Below are 19,305 nucleotides of genomic sequence, written 5' to 3'. Positions count from 1 at the left end.
GTAGATAAATTATGTTGCCTCCTGGTTTGATCAAGTGATTGATCACTAGGAAAATTTTCTAATGTGCTTAAGAAACTGAGAACATCACTTATCATTCTGCAAAATGGGAAACAAAAATATAAACAACTCAAAAAAGAGGTTATGACCTAAATTAACATTTACAAATGAAAGCTCTATAGATAAATTTTAATAAGAATTGATTTACAGAAAAGACAAGTTTGAGTAATTATGCATATCAGTTTAACACAACAAATAATCAGAGCAAGAAACATTTGATAAGTCAGCCTAAAATATTAGCATTAGCACTGTCTATAGCAGAAGTTAAATGAGTAAGCTGCTGAAATATGCTTTTTGTTTTCTCAAGTTTTAGTCAACATACTTGCTTTAACTTGTTTTTCACTTGGAGCTGTTAAGGACAAGAAATAATAAGGTCTAAGTCAGTTACAAGTCTCCTTGGGTCTCTCTCTAAAATAGTTTTCTAAAATAGTTATTTTTTTTCAAAAAAACTATATTATGACCTTGGAAACTAAAGAAAAATGTAGGTCTCAGGAAGAAAAAATACAACGCTGTGCCATTTTCTTTGATAAACTTTAAATATATGCCATGATCCATAGATTTCTTTTCTGATATTCATATAACTTCTCCCAACACAGAATGCTCATTCATGACTCATTCATTTTGTTTTCCATTTTTAATTATTTAAGAATCTGATTGGTTTTATACATATGCCAATGAAGTTTCCTTAAAGTCTACAAATTGGTATGAAAGGAAGGAAGTGAATCGATAAATTATCCAATTGTTTCAATTTTAAAAACAGTGAATTACAGCTAAGTTGCTACACTGTAATCTCACCATGAAATGAACAGATAATGATTTCAAGAAATTTAAATTATTGTATTTTGTCAAATTTAATATTGGATAATAACGTTTAGCTATTAAAAGTCTTAAAACTATTCTATCAAACATTTAGAGAGGAGCTAACAGCCATCCTTCTCAAACTCCTCCAAAAATTGCAGAGGAAGGAACACTCCCAAACTCATTCTACGAGGCCACCACCACCCTGATAACAAAACCAGACAAAGATACTACAAAAAAAGAAAATTACAGACCAATATCACTGCGGAATATAGATGCAAAAATCCTCAAAAAAGACTAGCAAACAGAATCCAACAACACATTAAAAGGATTATACACAAAGATCAAGTAGGATTTATCCCAGGGACGGAAGGATTCTTCAATATACACAAATAAATCAAAGTGATACACCATATTAACAAACTGAAGAATAAAAACCATATTATCATCTCAATAGATGCAGAAAAAGCTTTTGAAAAAATTCAACACCCATTTATGATAAAAACTCTCCAGAAAGTGGGCATAGAAGCAACCTACCTCAACATAATAAAGGCCATATACGACAAACCCACAGCAAGACATCATTCTCAATGGTGAAAAACTGAAAGCGTTTCCTCTAAGATCAGGAACAAGACAAGGTTGCCCACTCTCACCACTATTATTCAACATAGTTTTGGAAGTCCTAGCCACGGCAATCAGAGAAGAAAAAGGAATACAAATTGGAAAAGAAGTAAAACTGTCACTGTTTGCAGATGACATGATACAATAGGTAGATAATCCTAAGGATGCCATCAGAAAACTACTAGAGCTAATCAATGAATTTGGTAACACTGCAGGATAAAAAATTAATGCACAGAAATCTCTTGCATTCCTATACACTAACAATGAAAGATCAGAAAGTGAAATTAAGGAAACAATCCCATTCACCACTGCAACAAAAAGAATAAAATACCTAGGAATAAACCTACCTAAGGAGGTAAAAGACCTGTACTCAGGAAACTATAAGACAGTGATGAAAGAAATCAAAGATGACACAAACAGATGGAGAGATATACCATATTATTGGATTGGAAGAATCAATATTGTGAAAATGACTATACTACCCAAAGCAATCTACAGATTCAATGCAATCCCTATCAAATTACCAATGGCATTTTTTACGGAACTAGAACAAATCATCTTAAAATTTGTATGGAGACACAAAGACCCCGAATAGCCAAAGCAATCTTGAGAAAGAAAAACGGGGCTGGAGGAATCAGACTCCCTGACTTCATACTATACTACAAAGCTACAGTAATCAAGACAATATGGTACTGGCACAGAAACAGAAATATAGATCAATGGAACAGGATAGAAAGCCCAACGATAAACTCACGCACCTATGGTCAACTAATCTATGACTAAGGAGGCAAGGATATACAATGGAGAAAAGACAGTTTCTTCAATAAGTGGTGCTGGGAAAACTGGACAGCCACATGTAAAAGAATAAAATTAGAATACTCCCTAACACCATACACAAAAATAAACTCAAAATGGATTAAAGACCTAAATGGAAGACCAGACATTATAATAAAACCCTTAGAGGAAAACATAGGAAGAACACTCTTGGACATAAATCACAGCAAGATCTTTTTTGACCCACCTCTTAGAGTAATGGAAATAAAAACAAAACTAAACAAATGGGACCTAATGAAACTTAAAAGCTTTTGCACAGCAAAGGAAACCAGAAACAAGACAAAAAGACAACCCTCAGAATGGTAGAAAATATTTGCAAACAAATCAGTGGATAAAGGGTTAATCTCCAAAATATATAAATAGCTCATGCAACTCAATATTAAAAAAACAAAAACAACCCAATCAAAAAATGGGTAGAAGACCTAAATAGACATTTCTCCAAAGAAGACATACAGATGGCCAAGAGGCATATGAAAAGTTGCTCAACATCACTAATTATTAGAGAAATGCAAATCAAAACTACAATGAGGTATCACCTCACACCGGTTAGAATAGGCATCATAAGAAAATCTACAAACAATAAATGCTGGAGGGGGTGTGGAGAAATGGGAACCCTCTTGCACTGTTGGTGGGAATGTAAATTGATACAGCCACTATGGAGAACAGTACCGAGGTTCCTTAAAAAACTAAAAATAGAATTACCATATGACCTATCAATCCCACTACTGGGCATATACCCAGAGAAAACCACAATTCAAAAAGACACATGCACCCCAATGCTCATTGCAGCTCTATTTACAATAGCCAGGTCATGGAAGCAACCTAAATGCCCATCAACAGATGAATGGATAAAGAAGATGTGGTATATATATACAAAGAAGTATTCCTCAACCATAAAAAGGAATGAAATTGGGTCATTTGTAGAGATGTGGATGGACCTAGAGACTGTCATATAGAGTGAAGTAAGTCAAAGAGAAAAACAAATATCATATATTAACGCATATATGTGGAATCTAGAAAAATGGTACAGATGAACCAGTTTTCAAGGCAGAAATAGAGACACAGATGTAGAGAACAGACGTATGAACAGCAAGGGGGAAAGTGGAAGGGGGCAGTGGATGGGATGAATTTGGAGATTGAGATTGACATATATACACTAATATGTATAAAATGGATAACTAATAAGAACGTGCTGTATAGCACAGGGAACTCTACTTTATTTTGCTGTAGAGTAGAAACTAACACAACATTGTAAAACAACAATACCACAATAAAAAAATTTTTTTAATAAAAATAAAATCATTTAACCAAAAAAACAAAAAAAATGGGTCTATGATTAGACCCTTAGTCATTTTTTATGTCTCACTATGTTTATACGTTTCTCTGATGTATGTTCTATTTCAGCTTTCTGCGTAGGTACATAAGTGAGAATATGTGTTATGGCCCAGTTATGGGAATGTTACCCCAAACACATAATCTGTTCTCTGTTCTCTCTGTAAGGTAGACAAAAACATTCATTCCTTCCCAAAGGTAAGTAATATCAATGTTAATGTGAAGTGTGAAATGTGTGATTATTTCATATTGTAAATTATTTAAAAGTCATTCATATTTATATTTTTTAAAATATGATTATCCTATTTGATATTTCTCTTTTCATCCACTCAAACATTTTCAAGTTCCTAAAATGTTCCTGACATTATGATAGGCACTCTTGGATAAAAATATAAAAAACAATCTTCATATTCTAATTTCTGACTGTTTAAAGTGGAAAAAAGAAAAGGTAATATGATTATAAGATTATGTTAAGTGTTTTTATATAGAAAAGAAAATGACGCTATGGGAACTAGCTGGAGAAATTCCTAAATGGATTTGGGTTTTCTGAGGAAGTTTTACAAACCTGGAAGAAGAATAAGAAATGTGGTTTCGAATCTGCAGTTTGCTGTTGTCTGTGACAGGGGTGGGAGTATGGTTGAGCTAGATTTGCATGGTTGTTTACACAATATTGTAATTGCTATTTTAATGTATTGCCAATGTAAATGCTATTTCCATTTAAATATAATATGATGGGAGGGGTGACTAATGGACATTATATGAGGTTATGACAGCTTACACACACACACACACACTCACTCACACACACACACACACACACACAATCAGTAAAGTTCCTTGAGCAGGAGTTGCATTTATTTTCATTTGAAACAACAAATAGGGCAAGTTAAATGCCAGAAACCTTTAAGAAAATCATTTGGTATCTACACCTACTGCATTCTTAGTTTCTGTCTGTTTGTATATGTGTTTTTCTGCTTGTCTGATTGTCAGTTCACTTTTTTCCCCTCATTCGAATGTAAATTGACTGAAGACAAAATCTACTTCTACTCTCATTGCAACTCCCCTGAGTACTAAAGATGTGTCATTAAATAACATTTTGAATAGAGAGAGAATATTTGTTGGAATTGAATAGTTCAAATTTTCAAAACAAAGCAATGTCAGATGCACTTATAATAGAAAGGGTTTTGTTTTTATTTTTGTTTTCTACCCTAAACTGTAAAATAGTGCTTCTCAAACACTGCTTTGACTAATGCTCTGGGGATCTTAGGAAGTTGCAGATGCTGATTCAGTAGATCTGGGGTGGGACCAGAGATTCTGTATTTCTAACAACCTCTCAGGTGCTCCTAATGCTGCTGGTTCACAGAACACACATTGAGTTGCAAGAGTGTAATGTACTATTTGGCCTCCATTTTCTAACATGGCATTGGTGTTAACTGTATGACAAGAACTTGGAAAGAAGACATCTCATAAGATGGAAGGGTTTCCTGTCCTTTCCAGTCATGGCCCTTACCCCCGTCTAAGGGTACATCATTAATAAACCTTGGACATCAGGTAGAAAGACCCCAGCAACCCCAGTCTGACTCACCTGAATGTTCCTTCTTTGGTGACTTTGCTGTATCAAACAAGAAAAGAAAAAAATTCAACATTTTATACCATTTGATCACATTTCATTATTCAATTGCAAGTTTATATCTTGAAATTAAGAGGATAGAGGAATTTTAAAAGTTACCTGGTTCTACATGTTTTTCTTTCTTTTCCTGTTCTGAAACATATTAGTTTTGTTATTATTATTATTCCAATTTTATGTGTCACAACTTAATTGTCCTAACACAAAGAAACATATATGTCTAGTGCTGTATTGCACCAATAAGAGCTGCCATGAAAAGACTAATATCCGACGTGTATTTAAAAAGAGTTTTTCCAATCTTCCTCTGTTTTCCCTCACAGAACAGCAATAAAAATTATTCTGGATATTAGAGGAATTAAAATTTTTCATGGATAATAAACTAGAAAGATAAAGTAGGGTCTGTAAAGGATAGAAAAAATTTTAATTTCCTTTCTTACTAGATCAATGTGAAATAAATTTGGGATAAAAAGTAAGCATAAAGGATAATTATTACAGCTGTTTTAAAATAATTCTCAGACAAGGATGAACAGATTTCCTCTGGACTTTCTCTTCTAAGGTGAAATTTTCTTATATTGAAAAGGTAGTTGTTTAGCTAAGACAAAGTCTTTGCTGAGGCAGATTTACGATGCTAAAAATAGACTAAGAATTTTCAGGGGGAAGCAAAACACACTTCCCTTGTTTTTAGGACAAATGCTCCTTACAGAGTATTTTTCAGATAGTGTTCCTTTTTAAGAACCCATTTTTGCCAATGTTATATGAGATGAAAATCATTCTGGCCTCAAAATTAAGCTGACATTTGTATCATAATAAGCACTAATTTTATATGAAGTGTAGGTACTAATTTTAAATGAAGTGCTATTTTCTACATTTCTATTCTTACTTATTTTGCCTTGACAAGCAAAATTTGACAAGCTTGTCAAATTAATTTAAATGATTTTCAAGAAATACTTTAACAAAGACACATTATTATCTGATTTTTTAAAGAAAAATAAAGAGATTTCTTCAAGTTTCATTTAATGAATATATTTTGGAGACTAGAAGATGTTTATGCTGAAAGAATTCTAAGAACTATATTTTAGAAACATAGAGTGTATCGAATTTCCTATGGTTATCTCATCAGTCTCTCAAGTGTACAATTTTGTTTACCACGCTTGTACTTGTGAAGGTATAACGAGCAATTTATTCACTCCCAAGATAGCAGGCAGGCAATAAAACAAATAAAACGAATGGCTTGACCAAGTGTTACAAGTCAAAGGGAAGAAGCATATGTGACTTAGCTAAAATTAAACACAGGTAAGAACATTAAAAACTGTCTGGAAAACATGGAGTAATTAAATGCATTGCTTAATTTATTGCTGAACTGAACCACCAATCATCAAAACATTTCTAAGAAATTTATGAAGTAATAACAATCAAAAAAAATACTGGAAGTAGCTTTGGGTTTGCATCAAAATCAATTACCAAGTACCTGTGAGATTTCAAAGTTAAAATAAGGGTCTTCCAATCATATCAGAAAGTAATTGTATAAGAAGAAAAATAACCATGCTAATTTGGGATGATGTGCAAGAAAAGGCTGTCAAGTCCATTTATTATATGGGATAATTCAAGATGTAATTATTGAATTATCTTAATAAATACAAATTAATTCATGCTTATATCTACAGGGACTGCCAAATCATACTTATAATTGATTTTTTTATTTGGAAACAATTATAGCTCACTAGAGTTAGCAAAAATATATACAGGAAGAGTACATGTATACATAAATACATGTACTCTTCTCCCTGTTTTCCCTACCATGATTTGTTTTAGACTGCAAAAAAAACCAAAATCACAAAAACAACCAACTTTTAAGTTGTGGTAACTAGAAAAGAAAAAGCAAAATAAGAATATAGGGTTGGAGATGTATAATTGAATAAAGCAATCTTAAAGTAAAAACAACAACAACTGAATCCAGCAAATTCAAAGATGCAACAATAACAACAAAAGCAGGTACAGATGATAAACTAGAGCAAATAAGTTAATTTGAAAAGAATTAGTAGTTGTTTAGAGGAAAATTCTTTTTCTTGTCCTTATTACTGCCCAAGTCAATCCACAGAACTTCCCAAGGAGGAAAGCAGTTGGAATGTTAAATGAATGCCTGGGAAGGCATGTTTATTTATTAAATATATCAATACTCTGAAGATTGTCAAGGAGCTGCAGTGTGTCCATGGGAAATTTTAAATCATATAGACTGTAATAAAGCAAGGGCCTTAAGGTTACATATATATTATTTAAATACCATTTTTCAAATCTCCAGTAGTCCTCCATTTCCCTGCTGGTGCATTGGTTTATAGAGTGGTTTCTGTATCAGTGTGCCAGTGCCCATCAGCAGCTGTGCACACACATAAATCTGGTATCGAAATACCACATAGTTCTCTATAGACAGATTGCTCCCCTTGGCTGAGTTGTAGTGTAACTTCATGATTCTCTCCATAGGACATTTTAGAGCACTTTTATGACATAAAAGGTCAAATGTCCTGACCTTTGCAGGACCAAAACGCATGTAAATTGGTATATATTTTAAAACATGTTTTTAATTTCACTAGGATTTTTTAAAGCTCTGCATACCTGAAAATGGAATGATTATTAATGGCTAATTGAATAAGATTAAGTTGACATTATTTGTTTCTGTTTGTTTTTCTTCAGAGAAGAGTATACATTTGCAAAAGACGCAACCTCAAAGCATCAAGCTTTACTGAATCATTAGCAAGCAAGCTTTAATAATGTGTTATAGCAACAGTGGATGTTGCCTAAGTTATGCATCCCAAGCAATGCAGTTTCACAGAGCTCATAGTGTTTGTAGGGAAAAAGGACACTGTTATGGACAAAATGTCATACATCATGTGAACATGCCAAAATATTTATGGATTACAAGAACAAAGAAAACAGAAAAAAGATTGTAAAACTAACCTGAAAAAGAACTTCTGTTCTATATTCTAGCTACAGAACTAACCAGATTACAGAGACTAAATTTCCACTAACATAATACAGTTTTGGTTAATGGAATTAAGTTATATTTTTTGGTTAAGACTGTAGACAATATTATTAGACGATTGCATGAATTTGAAAAAGGACTCTAAGGAAGAGTGCCATGCTTTTCAGTCCACTCTGATCACCCCCTCCCCAGGTTGTATATTCTTTCATTCTGACAAAAAAAATAGAGTTCACATGCATAAAACATAGAAAAGGGAGATTCAAAATCGCAAGTCTAGGTATTCCAGCAGGACAATAGTAGCAGTAAATAGAAAAAATATATAATTTGCATGCCTTTCCTTACTTTTTCCCTTGGGTAATTCTGTTGAAAGAAATATAAACAGAAAGCCATTGCTCATGAAACTTTCAAAGATAAAGTATACTCCCTCAACACATTGATCAGACTCTAATGTTTCCTAGGCCTCCCCCCATTCTCTCCCCTTAAATTTCTCAGTGTTGCTCAGAGGTATTGCTGATTATCATAGGTGTTTCCATAAGTTAACTGTAAAACATTATTTGACAATGAACCTAGGATTATACTGTTTTAACTATTTTAAATGATTTGTATCTTGTAGTCTTCTTAAATGTATATGAACACATAAACACCCTGTACATGTAAACCCTTATGAACAAATACAAAAGACACAGGTATACTTGCCACATGATTTATGATTTTATTCAAGACTTAAAGGAACTACTCAGTTCCATCGATGCTGGTATATCCAAGATTAATTCAATTTATGCTTTTTAGCAAAGAAATGCTGGTTACTGAACATCGTTCAATTTCTTGTCCAGCAAACATTTCTTTGAAAATAATTACTGTGAAAGGTAAACATAGGCAGTATTTATTTTTATTACTGCCGAATATTTCTCATAGCATTATTGTCAGGAAAGATTTGACTCTCTCTCTTTTTCTTTCTTTCTCAATATTTCTCTCTCTCTTTTTTATCCCATATTTAGTTTTTTCTTTTGTGTGACTCCTTTAAAAAGGAATGCTGCTTGGGGGTTCATTAAATATAAGACAGAAAAAGGAAATATTCCCAATACCTTCTGCAGTTGTTCTTGTTTTCTTGGAATCTGAAAATACAAATATAAATTACTGACAAAGCAGATAAGAAAAATCAACAACTGATAAGCTCACAACAAAATGTCCGTACACTCTGAAATCATTTTCAATGAAGTGGACTGACTGCATGTTGTATTTCTAGAATATGGGGCTTAAAGCTAAATTATTCTGTTTTTGAGAGGAGGAGTATTAGATTAAGGCAAGAAGTGAGAAACTTTTGATGTATAAAATATAGAAAAAATACAAAGAAAAATATCCACATCTAATTTGCATAGAAATTACATTGTGTCTATAGCAGCTAATGACCTTTTAATAAGATGTCAAACTGGGCAGATATACTGTCTGTTTCTATAGAGATGGGTTGAAATCCATGAATTTAGTTGTCAATTTCTTCATTTGTTCAATCTATAGCAATCCTGGTGAAATGTATTGTACTCTCCTTGAATAATTGATGCATTTCCAGTACAAGCATTAACTTATTCATATTGTAATGAAAAAGAAACAGGTGATGATGGCTCATGGGTTACTGACGAACATATCATTTATTTAGTAGCTGCTATGTAGTAACACGCATTCAGTGGTCAAAAGCCATCTATTCAATTTTTAGTCTTTTGGGTGTTCAGCCTATATCTGAGAAATTTATTATTTCCAGTATTTTTATACCATGAAACTCTCTGTTCCTATCACTTGAAATTAAAAACAACTGTTTTTTTAACTTGTTTATTTTAGAATGGAGGCATCTTAAATTTTTGCTTAGAATATTTCATTCTGTATATTCTGTTTTCTTTCTTTTACCTCTTCTGTAACTTAGTTTTGAAATTATCTGAATATTACTGAAATTAGAATCAAAATAATGAACTATGAATTTATGCTTGCAAAACATAAACTGTTCTCTGGCTGACAATTATATGGCTTAGAACCTAGAGCAATAGATATTCACTAACAATTTGGAAGTTAATGAATCTGTGTGCCTTATAGTGATGTAGATGGATCATGAGTATAGTTCCACAGTGAAGTAATGGACCTAAAATATTTGAAGATGACAGTGAGTAGGAGACTGTTCACAAAAGGCAGTTAGATGGTCAACTGAATTGTTTTATGAGAAAATGATAATCAGTAACAGTAATAGTGTGGGGAAAGTAATAACCTACTTCCACAGAAGTAGAAGCTGAAAACACATTTTAGGAGAGCAACTTGGGGAAAAACATCTAGAAAGTCATTAAAATGAGCATACTTTTTGACACAGTAGTTCAACTTCCAGATTTCCAAGGAGAAACATGCAAAATTGTCATAAGAAAATCTTATACGAAGATGCTTTGTGACATTGTTTTATACCTCTAAATAAGGGGAATATTAACCAGTACCCTCTGTACAGTAGGGGAACTGTTCATGGGATTCACAGTATATCCACATAATAGAAAAACATAGTCATTAAAATGATGTTTTGCGACGTCTTCTTTCTGAATTTCTATTTTTTCTGTAATTGGGTTTTGTTTCATGTTTAAGAGAAAAAACAAACCTTATTTTTTAAAATAATATATCCTTGAAATGGAACACTTATTGAGTAAACATTTATTAAACACTATTATGTCCAGCATGCCTTAGTAAAAAGAATTTTTGACTAAATTTTTCTTAATACCTGCCACCTCACCCCAAAAACCCAATCTTTTTCTTGCTATTCATTTTCTCATCAGGAACTGTAATGAAGTGGACCAAATTCATGATCTAAAACAAATGTGCTTTGCAAGCAATTTCTCATTTGTTTCCTTGATGAGTAATTATCCTAATTAGGTAAGCAGGTAATTCAAATATTAGAAAAATATTATATAAAACAATTCCATATAAGAATGTGATAAATGTCATCTATCATCTTACCATCTATCATCTTACTCATATGTCTAGCTACTTATTAATAATATGCAGTGGCCACTCTTTTGGAGATACAGATTCTCCTACCACAACAGATGAAAGTCTGAAGTGGATAGTTCAATGGCTAGCACGACTTATCAATTAGTTTGGCTGCAGTGTACTGGGATAGGATTTCTGCCTGTCCAAGAGGTTCTGTGATCCTTGTTGAGCAATCTTTTGAGCCCAGAGTACAGCCAATATGCAAAACACAGACATATTATGGTGGGCACCTACAGTTGAAATACAACTGAAGGTAACGCTTGGGAAGAATGTTTGAACAGACAGAGGCTAAAATGTGGCATATTAGGACAAGATTATTTCCAGCCCCCCTATTTTTCAACTAGATGCTGGCATGGGGTAGGGGCAAAAAGCTTAATACAATATATGTAAGTCTGGAATGCCTGTTGTTTTTAATCTGTTTTTCTTTTCCCTGGTAATAAGAATTGATAAATATTGTATTAGATATCCATTGTTCTGTAATAAAAGAATAAAAGTAATATGAAGTCCAGGGTCAGGTAAAGTACATCACTTACTGAGATAAAGAAAAGTATTTCATAAAGTAGAAATGTAAAAAAATAAGTCATGATCTAATCAAGCAGGTCTTTAAAGTTCAATATATTTGCTGTAAGAACTGGGAACTGTAGTGAAATGTACTTAAAATGTCATCATAATTTCACGTCTTTTGGTTAGGAGTCAACAGAGTAGCAGACTTACACAAGTAAATACCTGAGAAACCAAAATATATAATGCTTAAAATTGAAAGATCACATACTGACCCTAAAGAGCTATTAGTCCCAGCACTTAATACTCATGCTATTAAACTTCGTTATGTGCTCCCAGCACTCTGCTGAAATGGCTTAAAAATATTATAAAGGCTTACTTGGTGAATATACCTCCCTAAAGGCCCAATAATCTGAACAACAGTCTTCTATTAAGAACACTGAGACCCACAGCAGTTGATTGAAAAGCAGTGATGTGTTTGCAATCTGTTCAATTCATCACTCAATCAACTTTAGCGATGTATCAGGTATGGTCTATTATGTTCATGAATGATGCCAGAGGAAAATGAAATACCAATTCATATTGAAGGGAAAAATTAACTCTCTGATAGTCTAATAAATCAGGTAATGAAGTATGCCATGTATGTATGTGTGTGTGTGTGTGTGTGTGTGTGTGTGTGTGAGTGTGTGACTTGCCAATTGGCATCCTTATTCAATTACAACAGAAACTTTGCATTGTTTTTCAGCATGATTCCTCTTCAGATCTCAATGATGAATTCCTAGAACTTAGGACTAGTTCTCACATGCATTCAACTCTACTTGGCCTTGCCCTAGTTACAGTAAATAATAAATCTCATCTGGCTTGTTCTCAATGGAGCTGTATCCTTCAGAAGATAACCTGTGTTGAAAAACCCACAGGCTTGAGGACTTCCCTGGTGGTGCAGTGGTTAAGAATCCACCTGCCAATGCAGGGGACATGTGTTCAATCCCTGGTCCGGGAAGATGCCACATGCCACAGAGCAACTAAGCCCATGCACCACAACTACTGAACCTGAGCTCTAGAGCCCGCGAGCCACAACTACTGAAGGCCACGTGCCTAGAGCCCGTGCTCCACAACAAGAGAAGCCACCGCAATGAGAAACCCATGCAAGGTAATGTACAGTAGGCCCCGCTCGCCGCAACTAGAGAAAGCCCGGGTGCAGGAACGAAGACCCAATGCAGCCAAATATAAATAAATAAAATAAATAATAAGTTTATTTTTTAAAAATAATTTATTTATTTTTATTTTTTTATTATTTATTATTAATAAAATTAATAATTTTATTTTTTTAAAAAACCCACAGGCTTTCCAACCCCTAGGATTTCATCAACGAAGCTGAGGTTAGTTGAATGAGATCTACCTAGATCTGCTAGTGTAACTCAAGTAGCAGCTAACGATCATATACACTTAAGATAAAATTGTTAGTAATTGACTATAAATTCCCAGACCTAAAAAGCTCACTATAATACAACTCCCAATTTGAAAAATAAATCGTTTCTTGCCTGGGATATGAAAATTTGAGTGCCTACTCTTACTTCTTGTGGCTATAATATTTATCTTAAGAGTCCTAGATATTACTGATTCATTCACAGAACAAATATTTGTTGAGCAATGTACAAACTAAGGAAATGTGTTAGTTCCTGTAGGGGATAAAAGTGAATTAGACATGGTCCCTTTAGTCAAAAGTCTTAAAGTCAAGTAGAATAGAAGGAAAATGATGCAAGTAATATGAAGTACAAGGGGCATGAAATAAACAATACTAAGGAAGTACACAAAAACTCTGAAGGGAGATTATAAATGAAAGAGAAATTTTTTTTTTTTTTTTTTTGCAGTACGTGGGCCTCTCACTGTTGTGGCCTCTCCCGTTGCGGAGCACAGGCTCCGGACGCGCAGGCTCAGCGGCCATGGCTCATGGGCCCAGCCACTCCGTGGCATGTGGGATCCCCCCGGACCAGGGCACGAACCCGTGTCCCCTGCATCGGCAGGCAAACTCTCAACCACTGCGCCACCAGGGAAGCCCCGAGAAAAAATATTTAATTGGGAGGTTCAGACAGACATCCTAGAACAGTGGTCCCCAACCTTTTTGGCACCAGGGACGGGTTTTGTGGAAGACAATTTTTCCATGGACGAGGTGGGTGGGGGATGGCTCAGGCAGTAATGCAAGTAATGGGGAGCGGTGGGGAGCAATGCGGAGCGGCAGATAAAGCTTCCCTCGCTCGCTCGCTGCTCACCTCCTGCTGTGCGGCCTGGTTCCCCGGGGGGTTGGGGACCCTTGTCCTAGAGGGAAGAGAATTTATCTTGAGCCCTAAGAACACTGAGTATTCATAGAAGGAAAAGGAAAGGATAAGATCTATTATGATAATAGCAGGGACAATGGCTAGACAGCACATTGTATCTGTAAAATTGAAAGTGACTTAGTATGGATGAAACACATAATATATAAAGGAAGAAACTGGGTGGGAGAGTAGGGTACAGGTTCCACCACGGTGCCCTGGTGGCTTTGCACTAGCCATACATGCCATTCAGGCAAAGATCTGAACCACAGCTAATTCTGAGTCTGGCAGGATGTCTTGTGATCCTTCAAGAACGTAAGGGGATGGGAGGCCTATGAGGACTTTCTATGAGGTCATCTTCCACATGCCTCTCTGTCTCTCCTGGAGGTTGTCATAAGACAACTTCTCATCACCTCCTGGGTTCTCCTGCCTAGAACCCTTTGAGAACAGACCTGGAGACCAGATTTGAGTCCTCAGCAAAAAGCTGTCCCTAACTTGTGCTGAATTATCTGGTGTGTTGAATTTTTGGTGTGTGGGACAAGGACAATGAAGAGCTGGCACCTTTAGATACCCTTGCTTTTGCTGGCCATGAAAGTAATAAACTGTCTCAATCTCAAAAGAGATCATTGTATTTTTACTGGTGGAATTTGTCAGTCCTTGGCTTTGACTTTGCCTTGATACGTGCTTGACAGGAGGTCAGGAAACACTCTGTGGGGACTTAAGTTACAGGTTAAGGCTTGTAGACTATGTTCTGTGGTCAGTGTGGTGCCACTGACTATTTTAAATAGGTAATGACATGAAGTGTTTCATGAAGTCAGTTCAGTATTTTGGAAGAAAATATTTAGGGAAAACATTACAGGCAGAATGATTATTTAGGTCAGAGATACTCAAACGTTTTTATCTCAGGACTCCTATAAAAATCTTAACAATTGTAAAGGACCCCAAACAGCTTTTATTCTATCTACAACATTTATAATTTTAAAAAATAAAGCAGATAATATTTTTAAATATATAAATATATATTAATTTAAAAATTTAAAACCTGTTACCTGTTACCATAAATATACTTTTTATGACAAATATATTTTCCAATACCAAAAAAATGATGAGATGAAGGACTTTGTTTTACACTTCTGTGAATCTCCTTAATGTCTGGTAAAGATAGTTGGATTCGCATATCTCCTTAAGCATTCATTCTGTTGCAATATCACACACTGTGTAGCTTCTGGAAAACTCTAGTGCACACTCATAAGAGAATGAGAGTGAGAAAGAAATGATAAATCCATATTTTTATCAATATAGTTTTGATCTTGCAGAACCACTGAAAAGGTCTCAGGTACTTCCAGTAGTCCTTGACCACATCTTGAGAACCTCTGATTTTTAAGACCGTTTCCCTGGTTCATGCAAAAGGTTAGTAAGACCAACATGAGGTCACAAATGAGGATGTGAGGTCGCAACTGAAGGAATGGAGGCTGTGAGTGAAGATTAGCTTTTCTAATTACTTTAGGATGGATTAGACAAGAGAGTTTAGTCAAATTAAAAATTCTGGAGGACTAAATTTTAGTGGCAAAGGAAACACAGGAGTCAAAGTTTACACTACAATTTGAGTCCTGGTGTCTGCAAAGAGAATGGAATGACTCTATAAGAAGAAATAAAGGAATAAACATATGTTTATAAAGAAAAATATAATTTGATTAGGACTTTGACTTTGGGAACCTGATGGACAGTAGGAACGTGTGTTAATAAATCACAAGGAAAGTGTCTGTCGAGGGAGAAAGAGTGGCAACTTCAGTAGAAAAAGTCTTGTCACAGAAGGACCTCAGCTGAACATTTATTCAGAAACGTTACTCTACTTAGGCTAAGATATGCTTGCTCTGACACCAAAACTGCTAACAACAGTGAACTTGATGGGCAAAGCTCAATGGAGCCAAGGGTCTCTCTTGATACGTTTTGTGAAAGAGATTTGATGAGATATGCTGTAATAAGATCTTAATATGAACAGCAAATCTTCAGAGTTCACTAATGCAAGAAGCTCTTTGTGGCCTGATGCCTGCTTATCATAAAGAAGTTCATATGCACTTTTATTTCTGTGTTTTAAAATTCACCACAAAAACTTCTCAAGAGCATTCTAATTAAATCCCTGAAACCCCCCTTATTCTCTTTTTTTTCAGGAAAGTTGTCAACCTTTAGTATCTTTGACTATATCCAAAAAGGTTGAACGTGAATAAACTGTGTGTAAAATAAAATACTGAAAATCCAAATTGTATGCCACCTGATGATTTGTATTAAACTTGCCTCATTTGAGGAAAAATGTGCTTCCTGCCTCTACGGAAAAGATTTCTATAATCTTTACTGAGATCATTGAAAATAAGAAACAAGAGCCAAGAAGCTTAAGTCCATATACCTCCTCTGCTTTGCTTAACAGAAGATACAGAGAGGGAAATACGAACTCGTGAAATGTAAAATCAAGCCACTGCCTAGAATAGCTGGCCATTAAGCCTATTCTCCTACTATACAATGAGAGCAATGAAAATTACGTTGAATAGTTTTTATGTTAAATATCATCATCTTACCAATTTAAAAAGTTTTCCAGGGCTTCCCTGGTGGCGCAGTGGTTGAGAGTCTGCCTGCCGGTGTAGGGATACGGGTTTGTGACCCGGTCCGGGAAGATCCCACATGGCGCGGAGTGGCTGGGCCCGTGAGCCATGGCCGCTGAGCCTGCACGTCCGGAGCCTGTGCTCCGCAACGGGAGAGGCCACAACAGTGAGAGGCCCGCGTACCGCAAAAAAAAAAAAGTTTTCCAAACAAGAGATGAGCGATAATCCATAAAACCCTTTGGAAATGACAATTTAATAATAATGATGATGATAGTGATGGTAATATTAAGAAATAGTCAGGAGTATATGTTTTATATATTTCACAGCTGGTGATGTACACTGGATTACTTGAGTCTCCAAGGGCAAAGTTCTGCTTGGGCTCCCCAGGCTCTTCCAAAAATTGTCCATCGCATATGGACAATTTTTCAGAAAAGTGAAAAAAGCCACATAATTCAGGAAAAACAGAACCAATCATAGCAATGAGGGGAAAAAAATACGTATAAAGCTTATAGCTGTGAATTGTAATTTGACTACTGTTTCATATACCCAGAAGTCTTCTAATACTTTGGTTTGAATGCCAATGAGTGGAAAAATAACTGTTCATATTACTCCTTTACCTAAATCAAATGGTAAATTGTTCTTTATTCAGAAGAAGGAAGGATGGAGGGAAGATAAACATCTTTGAGCACTTACTATCTGTCAAAAGCTGTATCAGGAACTTACTATCTCTTTTTTCTTGTAAGGTCTCTGTATACACACCACAATGTTGATCATATAAATGATATAATTTCCAAAATGCACTGAAATATTTGCTATGTGTATATGGGGAATTAATACTGATTTCTATGCCTTTATAATAAACACAGTGATATGTATTAGTTGACTTTTATGATACTATGTTTTTCTCTCCTAGGTAAGTAATAACCAACTAAATTATTTTCTCCTTCTCAGATCTATTGACTCTTAGATTCTTGTTTAACAGAAGCAGAATGTGACTCCCAAGCTATCAGGACTATGTAAAATTCTGATGATACTAAATATAAAATATAACACTTGTTTTCTTATTTTTTCTCAGATCATATGAACACTAATTTAGAATATAATTGTCATTTTCAAAGTCATAAGTGATTGCTTATATCTACATGCCATTTTTACTGAGAAAATAAGCCTAGATTAATAAACAGTAGTGATAGCTAGAGACCCTATCTAAGAGTAGTCAGGCTGTGCATTAGAAACATCTCTAAATAGAGTCACAGTGACTTAGAAGGCCTTAACATTCCCATCAACTTGAATAAAGTTTAGACAGTTTTCTTCTTGACTATAGGCCCCTGACCACCCTTTTAGCAGAGCATTTACTTTAGAAAACTTGCAGTTGTAAATTCTTTCTCTGTCCCTTTGAAACATAAATCTTCTACAACCAGAAGTATCTTTCTCAAGATCTGCAAGACATCACTTTGAAACATAATCATCAAAGGAGATAGCAGTCCTATATCCCAGTCTCTGTGGAAGGGTAGGAGCCTAATTTCATAGGAAATTAAAAAACCCAGATGGCCTCATCACATTGACCAGCTCCCACCCCAAACCCACCAACATCCTCCAGTGCTTTTCTACGAGCTCACACCAGAACTTTAAAACTCTCATTTTTGTTACAGCGGAGTTGAGTTCAGTTTCTCCTATTGTAAACAGACTTGACCCCTATCGCAATAGTCTTGAATAAAGTCTCTCTTGCCTGTATAAGTCCATCAGGTGCAGTCTCTTTTTGACAGCAGGGAATAAATGACTCCGTATCAAGACATCTTGACAAAGGGAGGTGGAGTGCAAGTGATGGACTATGATTTATTTTCAACATGATAGAACAAAATAACATCAGTTGCTTGTCAGTGTCAGAGATATAAGTAGTCAATATGAGAAAAGTGGTCTGTATTTTATGTATTTTTGAAATTCGATAAAATTGCTAATGAAATAGGAGGCCCGGGATTTTGAGAGGTTGTGTTTTACCCCCTGTATATTGAGAAATATTAGATTAAAATTACTTTTTAAAAAAGTAGTTCACCCTTTAGTGTGAAGTGATGTTCTAGAAAAAACACATTCACACAAAATGTATGCACATAATAGATCCAAAGTAAACACAGACAAGCTAGCAGTCAAAATTCAACTCTGATTATTGGTAAACTGTTCACACAAAAAGCATAGTGGAACTTTGCGTAAAACATACCTTCCTTCTTTTCATCTTTTTTAGTTGTTGCTGAAATAAGGGAAAGAAAATAGTGTTAAAACATATTAAATAGCCATTCCTCAGAAAACTGAGAATATGAGGATGTAGTGCATATATTCATAAACTTAGTGTTTATCAATGCACAAATTAATTCATCCAAATCTGAAATAAGAGAATAAATTGAAAATATTATTTCATATAAAGTTTTTCTTTTAATTCAGATATAAACATAAAACCAATAAAGGAGAATACAAATATATTGTTACACAGACAAGAAGTTAAAATAATAAGTATGTGTTTAGCATAATTACTTTTTAGGTTTGTAATTGTTATATCTGACCAAACCACAATTACTTCTAAAATAAAAGGAATAGATCTACGCAAAAAATAAATAATTTTATCATTTTATTAATTTTATTAAT

General features: G+C 34.6%; 1 protein-coding gene across 1 annotated transcript in view; it reads right to left on the bottom strand.

Annotated features, from left to right (window-relative positions):
* The window catches only part of TRDN (triadin), a 372,809-nt gene that overhangs the window by 122,887 nt on the left and 230,617 nt on the right, over positions 1-19,305 (bottom strand). The window contains exons 14-19 of the mRNA XM_065888711.1: positions 18,884-18,913; positions 9,332-9,361; positions 8,589-8,606; positions 5,372-5,404; positions 5,228-5,254; positions 380-406 (exon numbers count right to left, since the gene is read on the bottom strand). Coding sequence (XP_065744783.1) covers positions 380-406; positions 5,228-5,254; positions 5,372-5,404; positions 8,589-8,606; positions 9,332-9,361; positions 18,884-18,913 — 165 coding nt within the window. The remainder of the gene's footprint in view (positions 1-379; positions 407-5,227; positions 5,255-5,371; positions 5,405-8,588; positions 8,607-9,331; positions 9,362-18,883; positions 18,914-19,305) is intronic.

The sequence above is a fragment of the Phocoena phocoena genome, chromosome 12 (assembly GCF_963924675.1).
Source record: "Phocoena phocoena chromosome 12, mPhoPho1.1, whole genome shotgun sequence".
NCBI classification, from domain to species: Eukaryota; Metazoa; Chordata; class Mammalia; order Artiodactyla; family Phocoenidae; genus Phocoena; species Phocoena phocoena.
This window is presented reverse-complemented; position numbering and strand designations above follow the sequence as displayed.